Source organism: Leptonychotes weddellii, chromosome 16 (genome assembly GCF_054177405.1).
Source record: "Leptonychotes weddellii isolate Sample4059 chromosome 16, ASM5417740v2, whole genome shotgun sequence".
In the NCBI taxonomy this organism is placed as follows: domain Eukaryota; kingdom Metazoa; phylum Chordata; class Mammalia; order Carnivora; family Phocidae; genus Leptonychotes; species Leptonychotes weddellii.
Window position 1 is genome coordinate 43084213 of NC_138384.1, and position 17582 is coordinate 43101794.

Here is a 17582-nt window from a genome sequence, read left to right on the forward strand (position 1 = left end):
CTGGGTGTCTGTCGTTAAGCGTCTGCCTTCAGCTCAGGTCATGATCCCAGGGTCCTGGGATCGAGCCCCGCATCGGGCTCCCTGCTCCGCTGGAAGCCTGCTTCTCCCTCTCCCACTCCCCTGCTTGTGTTCCCTCTCTCACTGTCTCTCTCTCTGTCAAATAAATAAATAAAAAAAAAAAAAGACAGTATTTTTTTAAGAGTAAGCTCTCTGAGCCTGATTGCTCGCTTAGTATCAACCCTGATACGGACGGAATTGCATCCCCCAAAATGTGTATGTTGAAACCCTAACCCTCCCTGGATGTTGAAACCCTAACCCTCCCTGGGACTGTATTTGGAGACAGAACCTTTAAAAAGGGAGGGGACATGGCAAAGCATGCAGGCTTTTAAAGGCTTTCACCCAGAAGTGACACGCCCACCCACATCTCCTTGGCCAAAGGAAGGCACATGATACACTCTAATGTCAAGAGCGCTGGGCAGGTGCAATGCTACCATATATACAGAATAGGGGAAACGGGGGTGCCTGGGGGGCTCAGTCTGTTGAGCGTCTGTCTTCGGCTCAGCTCTTGATCCCAGGGCCCTGGGATAGAGTCCCGCATCGGGCTCCCTGCTCAGCTGGCAGCCTGCTTCTCCCTCTCCCTCTGCCTGCTACCCCTGCTCGTGCTCTCTCTCTCTCATACTTTCTCAAATAAATAAAATCTTAAAAAAAAAAAAAAAAAGAATAGGCAAGACCGATATGCACGAACAGCCCAATCAATACGCCATCATGACTCACACGAGAGCCCCCATTCTCAACCACTATGTCTCCCTGAGAAAACTTCCCAGGAAGACCTGCTCTCCTCCACCTCTTCATTCAATGACTCATTCATTCATTCAGCAGGTGCTGGACCAGGGTGGCGGGCATGGCTGGGGGACGAAATACACAGAGCCAAAAGATATTTAGAACAAAACATTGACAGAATTTGGTCCTGGGTGAGATGTCCGGGGATGAGGCAGGAGGATGTCACAAACGTGTTGGTTCATCAGCTCAACAAACATTTATTGATCACCTGCTGTGTGCAGTTGTTATCACTAAGGACACAACAGAGATCCCTGCCCTCAGAGAACTGACAACCAATGGCATCAAACATAATTTCCAGGGGAGTGATGTTACGAAGGAGAATGAGCAGGTGCCCAGAAAGCTGGGGGTGGGGCTGGAGCGCGGGAGCCCTGCCCCATGTCTGACTTGCTGATGGAAAGCAGGGGCAGTGGTGGCATTCACAGTGCAAGAGGGTCAGGTTTGGGGCGCCTGGGTGGCTCAGTTGGTTAAGCGACTGCCTTCGGCTCAGGTCATGATCCTGGAGTCCCGGGATGGAGTCCCGCATCGGGCTCCCTGCTCGGCGGGGGGTCTGCTTCTCCCTCTGACCCGCTTCCCTCTCGTGCTCTCTGTCTCTCATTCTCTCTCTCAAATAAATAAATAAAATCTTTAAAAAAAAAAAAAAAGAGGGTCAGGTTTGCAAGGAGGGAAAACATGTCCACGTGAAAACTTGTACACGAATGTTCACAGCACCGCTCATAATAGCCAAAAAGTGAAAACAACCCAAACGTCTGTCAGCGGGTGAATGGAGAAACAAAACATGGTGTATCCAGATAGTGGGATATAGGGCGGCCATAAATAAGGACCGAAGTACTGGGCCATGCAACAATGTGAATGAACCTTGAGAACATGATGGTGAGTGAAAGCAGCCAGACACAAAAAGTTACATATTGTCTGATTTCATTGATGGGAAATGTCCAGAACAGACAAATCCATGGAGACAGGAAGCTCAGACAGCTGAGTGGTTGCCAGGAGCTGGAGGGACAGGGGGATGGAGAGTGCCTAATAAGGGGTACAGGGTTTCTTTGGGGGGGGGATGGAAATGTTCTAAAATTGATCATGCAGATGGTTGCACAACCCTATGAACATATTAAAAACACTGAATTGTACACTTTAAATGGGTGAATTGTCTGGTATGTGAATTATATCTCAATAAAACCAAGAAAGAGAAGCGAGGGAGAGAGGGAGGGAGGGAGGGAAGAGGGTAGGTTTGGGAAGTCGGTTTTGAATTCATTTCGGTGTGTTGGGAGAAGGCAGCTGGAGACCCGGGGGGCGGCGAGGGGGGGGACAGTGAACATGGGTGCATCCTGAAGCAGGGCCGCCCCAGAAATGTCATCTTTTATCACTGGTTGGGATTTAAGTTGGTTGGATCCGTCCTTTCTGCCGGACTTGCAGGCAGGGCCAGTGTCAATGCAGAGCCAGCAGGGGGCAGCAGAGGACCACGCAGACCCACGGACCAGCACACTGGCTGCTTGGAGGACCTCCCCACCCCACCTCGGGGCACCTGTCCCCAGCCTCTGGCCCTTTGTTTACCCTTCTGAGAGCCCAGAGAATGCACCCAGTTGCCCAGACCCAAAACCTGGGCTCCTCCTTCCCTCAGGGAGGGGTAAACACCAGAACCTACCTCCTAGGCCTCCTGAGCTTGGGATCTCTACAGCCCAGCCCTGGGCCAGGTCGTGTCTGCCCATCACCTTTCCGGCCTCCTACCTGGTCTCCTGCCCCCTCCTATCCTCCCACCACAAGACAGCCCAAGGGAGCTTTCTAAATCCCAAACTCAGTTCTGCCCCTCCCTGCTCGGAACCATCCATGGCTCCCCAGTGCCCTTAAAGTCCAGGCTTCTCACGATAGCGGGCAGATCCCTGGCAGTTCTGGCTCCTGGAGTCCCCTCAGCCTCCCTCTCAACACCCCTGACCTTCACCCCCACTCTGTGGTCTGGGGTCTATCATCCACCACACTGAACTGCTTCCAGGCCCTCCACATTCTGCTCCCTGTGCTGGCAGCATGACCACAGGCACGGTGCTCCACCCTGCCGGCCCCACTCCCATTCATCCTCCCGGTCTCAACTCAGACACCTCTTCCTCCAGGAAGCCCTCCCTGACTGTCAAGCTGGGTCAGGTCCTTCTCCTGAGTTCCTCTACCTCAGCCCTGCCCACTCTGGGTGGTCACTGTCTAGAGATTTGTCTTGCCACTGGACTATAAGCCCCGGACGGGCAGGGCCAACCAAGGCTGCTGGGTCAGGGATGGGTCCCAGCGCCACCCAGCATGGCAGGCACAGGGCAAGGGCTCGGGGAACTTACGCAGGATAAGTGAATGTGTGCGCATTCTCAGTATCTATATATCCTTCCCTTCCTGTACCTGGCAGTCCCCACTCATCCATCGACAGACGTTCTCTGAGCCCCTGCTGGACACCCAGCTCTGTTGAATGAGCCCCACCCGGGCTCCAGAGACATAAGAGCAAGCGGATGAGCCCCTCCTCTCGGGAAGCTGGCCGTCTCGGGGGAGGCAACGGAACCTGCCAGGTGCTGTGCTGAGTGCTTCACGTTTGTCAACTTATTTGAGCCTCACCGCGGTTTTGTGAGGGAAGTGCTAGGACCAGTCCCATTTCCCAGATAAGAAAACTGAGGCATAGAAGATTCAGGTCATGCGGCGTAGAAAATGGACACACTGGGAATAGAGCAAAATCTAACACCCGACTTTCTCCTCTACTCATCCCAGTCCGTAAAGAAGGACCAAACGTAACCCACGGCCACCACTATGGGGTCCGCGTGTCCAAGCAGAGGGGTCTGCCTTCCACATGAGGGCCCATGGAGAAGGCACTGCTCACCCCAAACAGAGAGGCATCACCGAGGGGGGAACTTGAGGCACTGGGTGAAGTGTTGGGCCCGATTTGGAAGACACCAGTGTCCTCGGCTGGGACTAGGAGCCCCCCCTAGTCCTTCACTCTCTCCACCCAAGCTCTGCCCCCCAAGGCTCAGTGCAGACCCCCACTCCCTTCCTCTGAGCCCTGGGCACCACTAGATTCTCAGGGCTGTGGCTCCTCGTTATACAAATGAGGAAGTGGCTGTCTGGGGAAGGAAATGGGCTGGCCCATGTCCAAGACTGATTATGATTCATGGGGAAAACCCTTCCCTCCCGAACTCAACCCCTTTGTAGGCAGAGGGCATTGCCCTCTGAAAGCGTCTGTCTGGCAGGGCCAGGTGGGTGGAGGTGGACCTTCCGCAGGGGTGTAGCCCCCGAAGGCCATGCAGCAGGCCTCTCCCTGTACCTGGAGCCCAGAGGGGAGCCCATGAGTTTAGACCAGGGGATCTTTATCTGCTAAATGCACTGGGGTTGCATGGAAAATTTAGCTTGAAGATAGCGTCCCACTGCGGGAGTCAGCATTTCAAAATATCGAACCCTTTCTGGATTCTGGCGGGAGGAAACTTTCGGGGTGGTGAAGGTGTTCTCAAATGAGATCTGGTGATGGCTACCCAAGGTGAACTTTATGCTCTGAAAATCACGCCCCAGGGGGGAGCGCCCGGCTGGCTCAGTCGGTGGAGCGGGCGACTCTTGATCTCCGGGTCATGAGTTCGAGCCCCACGTGGGGCATAGAGATGACTTAAAAAAGAAATCCTGAAAAAGAAGACAGAAAGAAATTCATGCTCCCAGTGAAGCTAAGAAAGAGATGATATTTATGAGACTGGAAATCTGAATACTGACTAGGTATTTGAAGATTTTTTTTTAAGATTTTATTTATTTATTTGACAGAGAGAGAGCGAGAGAGGGAACACAAGCAGGGGGAGTGGGAGAGGGAGAAGCAGGCTTCCCGCAGAGCAGGGAGCCCGACTCAGGGCTCGATCCCAGGACCCTGGGATCATGACCTGAGCCGAAGGCAGACGCTTGAAGACTGAGCCACCCAGGCACCCCTAGGTATTTGAAGATATTAAGGAAGTGTTTTTTGTTCATCTTATTTTCACGTGTTAGGTGAAAATATGACATTGTGGGGTTTTTTGTTGTTGTTTTTTTAATGAGTCCCTATGTTTTAGGGATACAGGCTGAGGTATCTATGAATAGGATGATAAGAGGCCTGGAAGTTGCCTTCAAATACTGTAGGTCAGGCATGGGTGGAGGAAGGGAAGCAAGATTGGAGGGAGCTGGGGGATGGGCAGAGAGGCATTGCTCTCCCCTCTACTTTTGATGAGTGTGTGGAATTTGGAAATTTTCCAGAATAAAAAGTTATTAAATTGTTTTTACCTAACTCTAAATCCAAATCCACCCCTTCCCATATTCCTGATGAATAAAATGAGGCTGAGAGAGAGAAAGGACATGTAGCCAGGTGCCCCGCCCCCCACCCAGGTCCTTCTGACACTTGTCCCCCCGCCCCCGCGCCCCGAGGAAAGCTGGCACTCTCTCTCCGCTCCCCTCCACCTCCCTAACTCCGGAAAAGTCCAGCTTCTCACACTTACCAATCCAGCCCCCTGCAGCCCTTCACTCCAGACCTAGATCCTTCTCTTCTGTCACTCATTGGCCTTACCATCACCCCACTCACCTCTAGTGGGCCATCTTGCATCTTGCATCTTGCATCCGTCCTACTCCCTAGGTCCCCTGCTCTCCCTGTAAGTACCTTATCCCATGGCCCCCTCCCTCACTCAGCTCCAGCCACACCAGCCGCCTTGCTCTCCTCACACTCACCAGAGACCTTCCTGCCTCAGGGCCTTTGCACTTGCTGTGCCTGCTGCCCCAAACACCCTTCCCCCAGATGTTCGCAGACCCTGTGTCACCTCCTTCGGGTCTCAGCTCACATGTCACTTCTTCAGAAAAGCCCTCCCGGACCGCCCTAGCTAAAAGAGCAACAACCCCCGTCACTCCTATCCTCTGACCCTACTTTATTTTTTTATAGCAGTTATCTCTCCTTGACATGATATGCTGTATCAGTTTTTTTGATTAATGTTCCTCTCCCTCCAATAGGATTACGCCCCACAAGGAAAGGGATGTTGCCTGTATCCCCAGCACAGCCCGGCAGATAGTTGGCACTCAATAAATATTTGTCGAATGATTGAAGGACTTGGAAACCCCCCTCTCCCCCCGTGAACGAGGTGAGAGGAAGGGGGGGATGGGATTCCAGGCAGAGGGAAGAGCCTGTGCTAAGGTGTGAGGCTGTCCCCTGCAATCCGCCTGTCCCCCTCCTGCATGGTAGCCCAGGTCCTCTTCCGGGGGAGGGGAGGACTTTGGGGGATCTGGGGTCCCTTCTCCCCAAGGACAGCCTCCCCAGGCCAGAGCCCAGACCTTGCCTGCCAGGCAGGCACAGGAAGCCACACCCTGAGGTCAGGTCCATGAGTAAATATTGCAGCACCCAGGCCTCCTCTCAGCAGATAAGGGGAGGTGGGGAGCGGGGGTCAGAAACCTGCTTTGGCCTCGCTGAGGGATTAGCTCCAGCTGACCCCTCAGCTCCAAGGTTTCTGCCTAAGGAGGATGGGACAGGGGTCCAGCCACAGGGGCCCAGGATAGTTTCCATCTAACATATACTGATTAAGTCCGCAGTGGGTGGGGTCTCAGGCGGGCTCCCCAGGGAGCTAGTGACGTGGCTGGTCAGATAAGAGGGCTGGGGGTGGCGGAAGAGCTGACAAAACAAGATCAGGGAACCTTGTCCCCAGCCTGCTGTGCTGGGCGAAGATAAGACTCACCCACTCCAACCTCCTGAGGCAATGGCCCTGAGCCTCAGTTTCCCTGGGCTGCAAAACCGATCCTCGGGGAAGGAGGGAGAGGGGGTGCCTGATGAGGGAACAGGTAAAGCCAACAATGTCAAAATGAATGATAGCATCGGTGTAAACCAGATCCGTGCGATCCGTCCATTCCCCTCCCCCCACCGCCCCGTCCCCGGTCCAACCACCGCCACCCCCTGTCCGTTCCAGCGCCTTCCGACAGAAGGGACACCAGCCACATACACAAAGAAGACATCCTGGTATCACATGAAGAAAAGCACACGCGCGCACACACACACACACACACAAACAGGTGAAATGAATTTATTTAACCCAACATACGCAAAATGTTATCATCTCAACATGGAATCAACATAAAAAATGAATGATCTGGGGCGCCTGGGTGGCTCAGTCGTTGAGCGTCTGCCTTCGGCTCAGGTCATGATCCCAGGGTCCCGGGATCGAGCCCCGCATCGGGCTCCCTGCTAGCCGGAGAGCCTGCTTCTCCCTCTCCCACTCCCCCTGCTTGTGTTCCTGCTCTCGCTGTGTCTCTCTCTGTCAAATAAATAACTAAAATCTTTAAAAAAAAAAAAAAAAGAAAGAAAGAAAGAAAAAGAAACTTCAGCTCTCAAGCGAACCAAAGATCCAGGCTCCTGTCCAAGAGCACCAGAGGAGAGGCAGGGGGGTGGGGGCTGGGGGCGGACCTGGAAGGACAAGGACAGCAGAGAGCCGTCAGCGTGACCCCACAAGGGGTAGGGAGCCACGACAGAGCCTGGACAAAAGCCTGGATGTGTCTCAGGCCTCGCAGAGACGCGGCCTCATCACGCTCCTCAACCAGATAGCGAATCACCAGAAACCCGGGCCTCCCTGGAGACTCCTGTCTCTGTCATCCACACCTGGTGTCCGCTTCCACAAACACCCTTTGAGCCCCTGCTCTGTGCCCGACCCTGTGCTGGGCAGCAATGGGGACACAGTAGTGACAGCAGTGGCCCAGGTTCTGCCCTGCCGGGACTCAGTCCGGAAGGGGAGACAGGCCCACCCCTGACTGTGAGGACCCACGGTGGTCAGGGCGGGGACTGGGGATCCCAGGGTGTCCTTAACCCAGCCTGAGAGTCCAAGAGGGCTTCCTGGAGGAGGAGGAGTCGGGCAGGTAATGGAATAGAGCAGAGGGAAGCAGGGATCTGCTGGGTGGAGAGGACATAAGACAGAATATCTGGAGTATAGTTCCCGGCAGGAAGGGGTGTCCCTGAGGCTGGTCAAGCCAGCGGGGGCTCGGCCATGCAGGGCCTCATGGGCTGCACCAAGAAGCTGGGCTTTCTCCTGAGGGCACTGGGGAGTCATGGCAGGTGCTAAGCACCATGGAAGGAGGGAGGGTGAGACCAGGGCCAGGGACCTGGGAGAACTTGCAGAGGAAAACCAGACGGGGGGGGGCGGGGGGATGCCTGGACCAGGGCAGAGGGCACAGGGAGGGAGAGGAAGGCACATATGGAAGAGAGATTTAAGAGCAGATGCAACAGGGTGTGGTGCGCTGGGAGGGGCGGGGGCGGAAGCGTCAGGGACACAGCCCTGGGTCTCTGTGTCCCAGTGACAGGTGGATGGTGGCGCCATCCCTGATAAGAGGAAGAGGAGGAGCAGGGCTGGGGGAAGATGCCAAGGTCAGTTTGGGACAAGGTGAGTGAGCGGTGCCCAGGGACACCTGGGGGGAGGCATCCTGGATGACGCCGGGACGCCGTCCCAGGGCTCAGGGGAGAGGCCTGGGTCAGGACAGAGAAGGATGAGGTGAGGTTGCAGGCGGGGCAGGGGAAACAGGAGGGGCCAGGGCATCTACACCTCCCGCCACCACCCCCATCAGAGCCCCGCCCTGCCAGGGTAGCTCAGGACACAGGACACCGGGCAAACTAGGAGGAGCAAACCAGGACGGGTGAGCCACAGGGACGGCTCCTGCCCAGACACAGGCCGCTGGGGCCTGAGAAGGACCAGGACCCAGAAGCCATCAAGACATCAATAAGAACACATCTGTCAAAAACATTCTTCCCCCAGACCGCCCCCCCCACGGCCTCGGCCAACCTCACCTTTCCGGAGACACCGTCCCTGATCCCCTCCCCAACCTCCAATTTAAAAATCACAAGCCCCCTTCCTGGCTTTAGTTTTCCCCAACAGCACTTAGGTCCATCCCACACAGAATAGAGTTTATATTTTATTTTTAAAATATTTTGTTTATTTATTTATTTGAGGGGGGAGAGAGAGAGCACAAGCAGGGGGACCGGCAGGTGGAGGGAGAGGGAGAAGCAGGCTCCCCGCCGAGCAGGGAGCCCGACGTGGGACTCGATCCCAGGACTCTGGGATCATGCCCCGAGCCGAAGGCAGACGCTTAACCGACTGAGCCATCCAGGCCCCCTCGAGTTTATATTTTATTCGTTTACCCCATGAATGTCAGCCCCAAGAGGGCAGGGATTTTATCTACTAGCACCGAGAACAGTGCCTGGCAGACAGGAGATGCTCATTCAATATTTGTTGACTAAAACAGCCCTTTGGGGTGGGTATGGTCATTGTTCCCATTTCTCAGATGAGGACACTGAGGCCCAACAGGCTCCATAACTTGCCCAGGGTCGTGGAGGTAGGGGACAGTGGACTAAGTCCAGGGCCTGCACCTTTAATAACAGTCACACCAACCAGACCTCGTGTGTGCGGCCCCATCCTGCCAGGTGCTGGCCATCTCACTACGTGCTCTCAACAACCCTGAGCAGGGTCTACCCTCAGCCCTGCTTCTCAGGGCAGCAAATGGAGACTCAGCAAGGGGCTGCCTCCAACCCCACTTCGGGTAAGTGCAGAGCCAAGGTCAAAACCGGACTCTCTCTGGCCCCAAGCCCTCCACACACACACCTGAGAGGCAGGGAAAACAAGGCCGAAGAAGGGAAGAGAGAATGTGGGTTTCTCAGCCCCGTGGGGGAGGCCGGTAGGGAGTGGAGCCCCAAAGAAAGTGTGTAGCCGCCCCGCCTCCTTCCCCCTGTGTGGCTTTGGAGACAGAGCAGGGTTCATATTCCCTCTCCCGGCAGGAACTTGAGCAAGTCAGAGCCCGTACCCGGTGCCTCAGTTTCCCTATCTGCAAATGGGGGTTCTAACAGGGCCCACCTCGCAGGACATCCCGAGAGGACAGCTGAAGGTCATCCACGGTGCAGAGGCCGGGAAATGACAGTCACTGCTCGTTGGTTTCATTCCTCGGTGACCCCCAAGTTCACCAGGGAGGCCGAGGCCTGGGCCCCGGGTAAGAACTGCCCTAAAATCTTCCCCCGCGCCGCCGCCTCCTCCTGGCGACCTGGTTCTTCTCCTGGTACCAAACCCGGGCCCTTGGCACAAAGAAGGTTAGGCAGCACCCCAGGAGGCCTGGCCAGGTCGTGGCCCCTGGCCCGTGCCTGCCACACCCACTCTGGTACCCACACGGGGCCCCAGATCCTCGGTGACTCGATCCCTCCAAATTCAGGTGATCTCCCCCGGCTCCAAATCACCGAACCCTCCCAGGTCCCGCGCCAGACGGAGCCAGGTCCCCACCAGCAAGGGCCTCGGAGCACGGGGACGCCAACACCACCGCCTTCAAGACCAGGCTGGGGGCGAAAGATGGCGCTGACCGGGTGCAGCTGGCTCGTCCTCAGTGGTGAGCGAGAACGGTGCTCCCCACAACCTCAGCCCCCCGATGGGCTCGGGGAAGGGCGGGGATCTCCGGCCCGGGTGAGGGCAGGTGGGAGCCAGATGTCCTGCAGGCTGGGTAGGGAGGGCATCGTTTGCTTCTCCGGGAGGCACTGGCATGGGGCTGGCCAGGGACGGCCACCCAGAGAGGTCTGCAGGGCAGACCTCAGAGATTTCTAAGATCGGGGCGTGAGCTGAGGCAGGGGAGCCTCTGAGCCTCCTTGGAAGCTTGGCTGGGGTGAGCTCTAGCCAGCAGCTCGGCCTCTCCCTGAGGACGTGGCTTTGGGCAGGCAGTCGCCTTCCCCTTCTCGGCCTGTGTCTTCATCTATGAAACGGGCTAAACTCACAGGGACGTTTGAAGGTCAGAATAAGCAACACTGGCTAGCACTGGCCGTGCCCCTGGAGCTGTTCTAAATGTCTTCCGTGTGTGAACAACCACCCTAGATGGGAGGCCCACTCACGACCCCCCACTTCATCGACGAGAGACCTGAGGCTCGGAGACGGGAGGCCCCTGGCTGGGGTCACCCAGCCAGCGGTGCAGGGATGAGTGCTCGACCCAGAGCCCTCACCCCTAGCCATGGTTTCTCAGCCTGGAAAGTACCAGAAACCAGGCCAGCCATGCAAGCACTTCTTCCCCGAGAATCGCCATGGCCACCCATTCCAGGCAACCAACCGCACACAATTCAAACCCGATCAGCCCTGACCAGCCAGTCGGGTTTAGGGCTTATCTCCCGGGGTTGAAAGGAAAAGGGCGGAGTCAAGTCAGCACACCCCTACTTTCTGCTGTGGTCAGGCCTGGAGAGGCAGAGGAAGAGCACTGGCCTGGGAGTCGGGGCCCAGGGGCTAGACGGGCCTGCCTGATTGTGTAAGCCTCAGTTTGGTGACTCTCACCCTGGGAAAACCCTCCGGGCCCCATGAAATCCAAAGGTCTTGTGGGCTGAGCACGTGCTACGTGCCAGAGCCTTGGCACAGCCCGTCAAATCCAATCCTCAGGCCTACTGCAGGACTGAGACCCTCCAGCTGGCTAGCACTTATTGAGCACTCACTGTATACCAGGAGCCCATGTCTCCTCCTTCGTTGAATGGGGGCCGTGGTCAAGCCAGCCTCAGCTGACCCCTCCGGCTCCTTCTCCTTAGCCGCTTTCCTGAGCGTGGGGGCCGAGATCTCTATCACCCCCGAGCCTGCCCAGCCAGCCGAGGGGGACAACGTCACACTGACTGTCCACGGGCTTCTGGGGGAGCCGCTTGCCTACAACTGGTATGCGGGCCCCACCCTCAACGTGATTTACCTGGTGGCCAGCTACATCGTAAGCACGGGCGACGAGACCCCTGGCCCAGCCCACACAGGGCGGGAGGCCGTGCGCCCCGACGGCGGCCTGGACATCTGGGGCATCCTGCCCGGGCACTCGGGCACCTACATCCTGCAGACTCTCAACAGGCAGCTGCAGACAGAGGTGGGCTACGGATACTTGCAGGTCTATGGTGAGACACCCCCCCCTCCCTCCGGACTCCCCTCTGCCACAGCCAGCCTTCCCACCTCCTTCCCAGACCCTCTTAAAATATATATATATATAAATGTAAAACCATCAAAAAAAAAGACAAAAGAACATTAAAATGCTCATCTCCTTCAGGATGGCCTCCAGGACTACACCTGCCTCCTATCCCATTCTTTGCCCCTCCGGCTAGGGCTACAGGGACACCACCAGGGTCCAGCCATGCCCCTGGCGTGGGGAGGGGGGTGGCCGGGGGAGCAGGCAGTGCCCGGCCCCCTCCCCCTCTGTCTCTTGCCCCACAGAGATCCTGGCCCAGCCTGTGGTCATGGCCAATGACACGGCACTGGTGGAGCGCCGAGACACCCTGCGCCTGATGTGCAGCAGCCCCAGCCCCGCTGAGGTCCGCTGGTTCTTCAATGGCGAAGCCCTGCCCATCGCCGTCCGCCTTGGCCAGTCCCCCGATGGCCGGGTGCTGACCCGGCACGGCGTCCGCAGGGAGGAGGCTGGAGCCTACCAGTGTGAGGTCTGGAACCCGGTCAGTGTCAGCCGCAGCGAGCCCATCAACCTGACCGTGTACTGTGAGTCCTCCTGGCCCCACTAGAAATACGCAGTGCCCAAACCTCATAGATGGGTAAACTGAGGCCAGGAGAGGGCGCCTGAGGGCACACAGTGAGTCAGGAGGTGAGCTGGGGTTAGGAGCCAGGGATCCCTCTTAAAATGCACTTGACCCATCTCCCTGAGGACTAAAAAACACCCTAGAAATGGAATAAGCCTTCAGTCTGAACCAATACCTGCAGGAAGGGACACAGGGCTGGTGGGTTTTGAAAGGGAGGCGGGAAGTGAGTGGTGGGTGGGAGGAGAGATAAAATTTAAAAATGTAACCAAAGCATGGAGTCATTCCCAGGGGCAGCAGATATGCAGTGTGGAAGCCGGGGCAAGTAAATCGCAGAGGTACGCAAGGGCTGCTGATGTAGAAAAACTTAGAGCCTAGAATTCTATGGCCAGGGAATGCTCGATTTAAGAAGCACTGAATTCTAGACTCTGAGAATCCTAGAAACTCGAGAAGCAGAGATTCTTAGAATCGTAGAGTAGAATTCTAAAATCTTAGAGCCACCCAATCCTAGAATGTTAGAAACCTAGATTTCTAGAATCTTAGAATCCTAGAGCCTAGAAGCATTGACTAGAAGCATTGACTCTTGCACTGATTCTTGGAGCCCTAGAATTCTAGACTCTTAGAGTGGCTTACAGGAAACTGATAGTCTAGTCTTCTTCTTCTTCTTCTTCTTCTTCTTCTTTTTTTTTTTAATGGGGCCATAGATTTCGAAAATATCTTGAAATTCTGTCTGGCCCCACGCCCTCTTTTTACAGAAGAGAAAACAGATCCCCTGAAAAGGCAAAGTGATTCTCAAGATCCTAGAGCAAGTTAGAGTTCTGTGTGGGATCCAAAAAGACCAGAGCTTTCTCCCACCGTTAGGCCCACACGTTCCCAGGGGCCCAGCCTGGTGGAGAGGAAGCCAAGGGTGCCCACCTCTACACCCCTGTCCCTCCACTGCCCCGTCTCTCTCCCTCCTGCCCCCACAGTTGGCCCAGAACGCGTGGCCATCCTCCAGGACTCTACCACCCGCACGGGCTGCACCATCAAACTTGACTTCAACATGTCCCTCACCTTGTGGTGCGTGTCCCAGTCCTGCCCAGAGCCCGAGTACGTGTGGGCCTTCAACGGGCGGGCCCTCAAGAACGGGCGAGACCACCTCAACATCAGTAGCATGACTGCGGCCCAGGAGGGCACATACACGTGTATTGTTAAGAACCCCAAGACCCTGCTTTCTGGATCTGCCTCAGTGGTGGTCAAGCTCTCCGGTGAGTCGCCCCCGGCCTGACCACCACCCCCTCCCCACGGAGGCCCAGGTGGACCGTGAAAGGTTTGGCCGCTGCTCCAGCAGTTAGGGTACTCTTTGCCCAGCAGATAATTGAAAAGTAAGAGAGTCTCAACTCATTCTTTGGCCAAGTGACAAAGTGGCGTGTCAGGGGGACCCCTCTTCGTTCGGGTGACAGAAGGAGACAGCCCATACCTTGTCACCTGGAAAACGAACAAGGAATCAGACTCTTCCTTGAGGGGTGGCAAAGTGAGAAAGGGGCCACCTGTCCACATTGTGCACAGGGCAGAGTGGGGAAAACATTCAGACGTCCCTTCATGTGCGTGCTCCTGTTCTGTTCTAAATTCAGCCTGCCGCAGCTGCTAAGAAGCTCAGCCCATTCCCTCCATGCAGACAGCTGAACTACCGTGCAGCCAACTAGATGATGCAGTTATCTGGCCCAGATGACTGTGTGTGCAAACGCACACGCGTGCATACACACACACACACACATAAACACATGGAAAATCACAGCCAGTTGTTGGCAAGTGAAAAAACACAGCCAGGGAGGCATTCTCTTGCCTCTGTCCTCAAACAACCTGGGGGCTGGGGGTAGCACAGACACAGCTGGTGTTTTGAGAGCTATCAGGATCCTCAGGGGACACTTTCTCATCCCCTGGGGATGGTGGCTTTGAACATTAAGGCCTCGTTAATTCTGCCTTGGTTCCTTCCCAAGTGGCCGCCATCCCCCAGGGACAGTGGGAACAGTCCTTCCCTCCTTCCCTCCCCCCTCCCTCCTACTAACAGGCTGGGTCTCATCCAAAGGGTGGATACTGTTTCACCCAAAGCAGAAATGGCATCCCCAGAGGTAAGTGTACCTCCTGCCCCACCCACCTGGTGCCTTGGCAGCTGGTCTTGGCAAGAGACAGGGGGGTATACCAGATGACCTCAGGTGCTGCCCCAAGCCCTGCCTGCGCGGGCCGAGATGGGGGGTGTTCAAGTGTGCAGGTATGTGCAGGGAGTGGGTACAGCGCCCCCAAGGGCCTCCTGAACGGCCAGCAACCCTGTGGCACGTGCCAGGGAGAGACAGAGGAAAGGGAAACATCCCCCGGCCCCCATGTGGGGGAGACTCTGATCTGATGGAGGAGACATGGTCTCTGTTCTTCCAGAGATGATCCTGGAATAGGGAAGCATGACTTCCTTATTCAAGGAGCTGCCAGTCAGAGAGAAGAGGCAATGCCTCACACTCCATGGGTTTTCAAGCAGTGATGGAGGAGACATGACACCCACCCTCAGTGAGCTTCCAGTCAGATGGAGGAGACAGTCCACACTTGGGGACATTTTGTAGTCTGATGGGAGAGATGTGGTCTTGAGGAGACATGGCCCTTTTTTTTTTTTTTTTTTTGAGAATTCCTAGTCTGATGGGGGAGACACAGTTCCCACCTCTGGGTTACTCCCAATCTGATGGGGGAGTACAAGCCCCCCCACACTTTCTAGGAATTTCCAGTCTGATGGGATAGACATGCCCCCGATCCAACTTCTGGGGTCCCCAGGCTGATTGGAGAGACCCAGCCCAATAATCTGGAATTTCAAATCTGATGGAAGAGACATGGCCTCCCACCCTCTGGAATCTTTCAGTTTGATAAGAAACTATTGCCCCCACATTCTGAGGTCTCTTGGTTTGACAGAAGAGATACAGCCTGGGGTACATAACTCCCAACTATCTGATGAGGGAGACAAGGCCCCCATATTCTGAGAATTTCCAGTCTGATGGGGGAGATATGCCCCCCCATACTCTAGAATTTCCAATCTGATAGGGGAGACATGGCCCCTACATTTTGGGAATTTCAATCTGATGGAGGAGACATGGTTTGACTCTCTAGGGTCTTCTAGTTAAATGGGAGAAATATCCCCCAAGGGCTGGAAATTCCTAGTCTAATGGGGGAGAGAGCCCCCCCCCACCCTCTGGGGTCTCCCAGTCTCAACAATGCTTCCTGGCAGGCATTGTCGGGACACAACACCCCCCACCCCCGCTACCACACAAGTCAGCTCCCTCCTCTGTCTCCTTCCCAGCACCCGGCACGGGGGGGAGCACCCGCCAGCTGTGGGGAGGCATGGAGAGCCGGCTGAGGCGGGCAGGGGGACACTATGCCCCGTGCAGGCCCAGCTGACCCAGCTCCCCCACCCCCACTCTTTCCCCAGCGGCAGCAGTTGCCATGACAATTGTGCCTGTGCCGACCAAGCCGAAGGAGGGCCAGGACGTGACACTGACCGTCCAGGGCTACCCCAAGGACCTGCTGGTCTATGCCTGGTACCGTGGGCCGGCCTCGGAGCCCAACCGGCTGCTCAGCCAACTGCCGTCCGGAAACTGGATCGCAGGCCCCGCGCACACAGGCCGGGAAGTGGGCTTCGCCAACTGCTCGCTGCTGGTGCAGAAACTGAACCTCACGGACGCCGGCCGCTACACGCTCAAGACCGTCACGTTGCAGGGCAAGACCGAGACGCTGGAAGTGGAGCTGCAGGTGGCCCGTGAGTGTGCCCGAGGGGGCAGAGGGCGAATCTTTTCAGACAGAGGCTCCCAAAAGGGGGTTTTGCCTCCTCCATAGGCTGGGAAACACAGATCAAGGGTGGATATGCCTCCCCATCAGACTGAAAGAAAGAGCTGTGTCTCCGCCATCTGACTTGGGGATCTCCAAATGGAGTTCTTTCCTCTTCCGTCCAACTGATGACCTAGACTAGGGGTAGACGGGCCTCCTCCATCAGACTGAAGGCCACTACAGGGACCTTCCATGGCTTCTCTTCTCTCATACAAGAGGTTCACCAGACTGAAGGTTTTCAAAGAGGAGACATAGTCTGAGGGTAGGGCATCCTTTTCCTGGCAGATGGGTAGACTCCAAAACAGGAGATATTGCCTCTGCTACTATATTGGGAAAATAAGCTAATGATGGGAGTTTACCTCCCCCATCAAACTAGATACACAGTATGAGGGTAGATCATGCCTCCCTCTTTAGACTGGGAGATCCTAGACAATTGGGATTGTGTCTCATCCTTTGCATTACATCAAGAGTGAGGACAATTTCTACCGTCAGAGGGTGGAATTTTTCTCTCGAAGTAAAATCCTCCATTAGGATAGAGGCTTCTAGATGGTGGGAATTGTGTCTCCTCCCTCAGACTAGGAGTTTCCGGTGGTCAGGAACAATGTCTCTTCCATCAGCCTGACAATTCCCAGATGTTGAAGACCATATCTTGCCCATCAGACTAGGGACTCCCAGAGTCAGGGGCCATGTCTCCTCCATCAGACTGGGAGCTCCCAGAATCAGGGATCAGGTCTCCTCTATCAGACTGGAAGCTCCCAGAGTTAAAGACCATGTCTCCTCCAATAGACTGGGAGCTCCCAGAGTCAGGGACCATGTCTCCTCCATCAGACTGGGAGCTCCCAGAGTCAAGGACCATGTCTCCTCCATCAGACTGGGAGCTCCCAGAGTCAAGGACCATGTCTCCTCCATCAGACTGGGAGCTCCCAGAGTCAAGGACCATGTCTCCTCCATCAGACTGGGAGCTCCCAGAGTCAGGAGCCAGGTCTCCTCCATCAGACTGGGAGCTCCCAGAGTCAGGGACCAGGTCTCCTCCATCACACTGGGAGTTCCCAGAGTTAGGGACTGTATCTCCCACATCAGACAGGGAGCTTCCAGAATCAGGGACCAGGGCAACCCCCAACAGACCAGGCATCCCTGCAGGCCCAAGAGGCCATGTTCCCGAGGCAGATTTCATCCCATTAGACCAGGAGCTCTCAGACACTGGGAACTAGGTCATTCTCCAGTCTGGAGTCTCATCTCCCCCATCAGACCAGGTACTTTTGGAAGCCCTGAGTCAGGGATGGCATCTCCCAGCTCAGACGGGAAGCTTCCAGGATCAGGAAATCAATCACTGCCAGGTACCCCCTAGACACCCTCCTTCATCAAACCCTGGTCCCAGGTCAATTCTGAAGGTAGAATGCTCTTCGATGGCAGCCGG

General features: G+C 55.9%; 1 protein-coding gene across 1 annotated transcript; it reads left to right on the forward strand.

Moving 5' to 3' along the window:
* The first annotated feature begins 11122 nt into the window (after positions 1–11122).
* On the forward strand, positions 11123–17572 carry CEACAM16 (CEA cell adhesion molecule 16, tectorial membrane component). The gene is made up of 4 exons (XM_031019406.2): positions 11123–11701; positions 12015–12290; positions 13294–13572; positions 15771–17572. Exons 1-4 carry the CDS (start codon positions 11302–11304, stop codon positions 16172–16174), a joined length of 1359 nt encoding a protein of 452 aa, XP_030875266.2. The 5' UTR covers positions 11123–11301; the 3' UTR covers positions 16175–17572.
* Positions 17573–17582: the final 10 nt, after the last annotated feature.

Bases quoted from the DNA above. Each gene is read 5' to 3' on its own strand.
- CEACAM16 (XM_031019406.2), top strand. From the start codon at position 11,302: ATGGGGGCCGTGGTCAAGCCAGCCTCAGCTGACCCCTCCGGCTCCTTC. The intron at 11,702-12,014 runs GTGAGACACCCC...CTTGCCCCACAG, and splicing joins CGGATACTTGCAGGTCTATG to AGATCCTGGCCCAGCCTGTG. The intron at 12,291-13,293 runs GTGAGTCCTCCT...CTGCCCCCACAG, and splicing joins CATCAACCTGACCGTGTACT to TTGGCCCAGAACGCGTGGCC.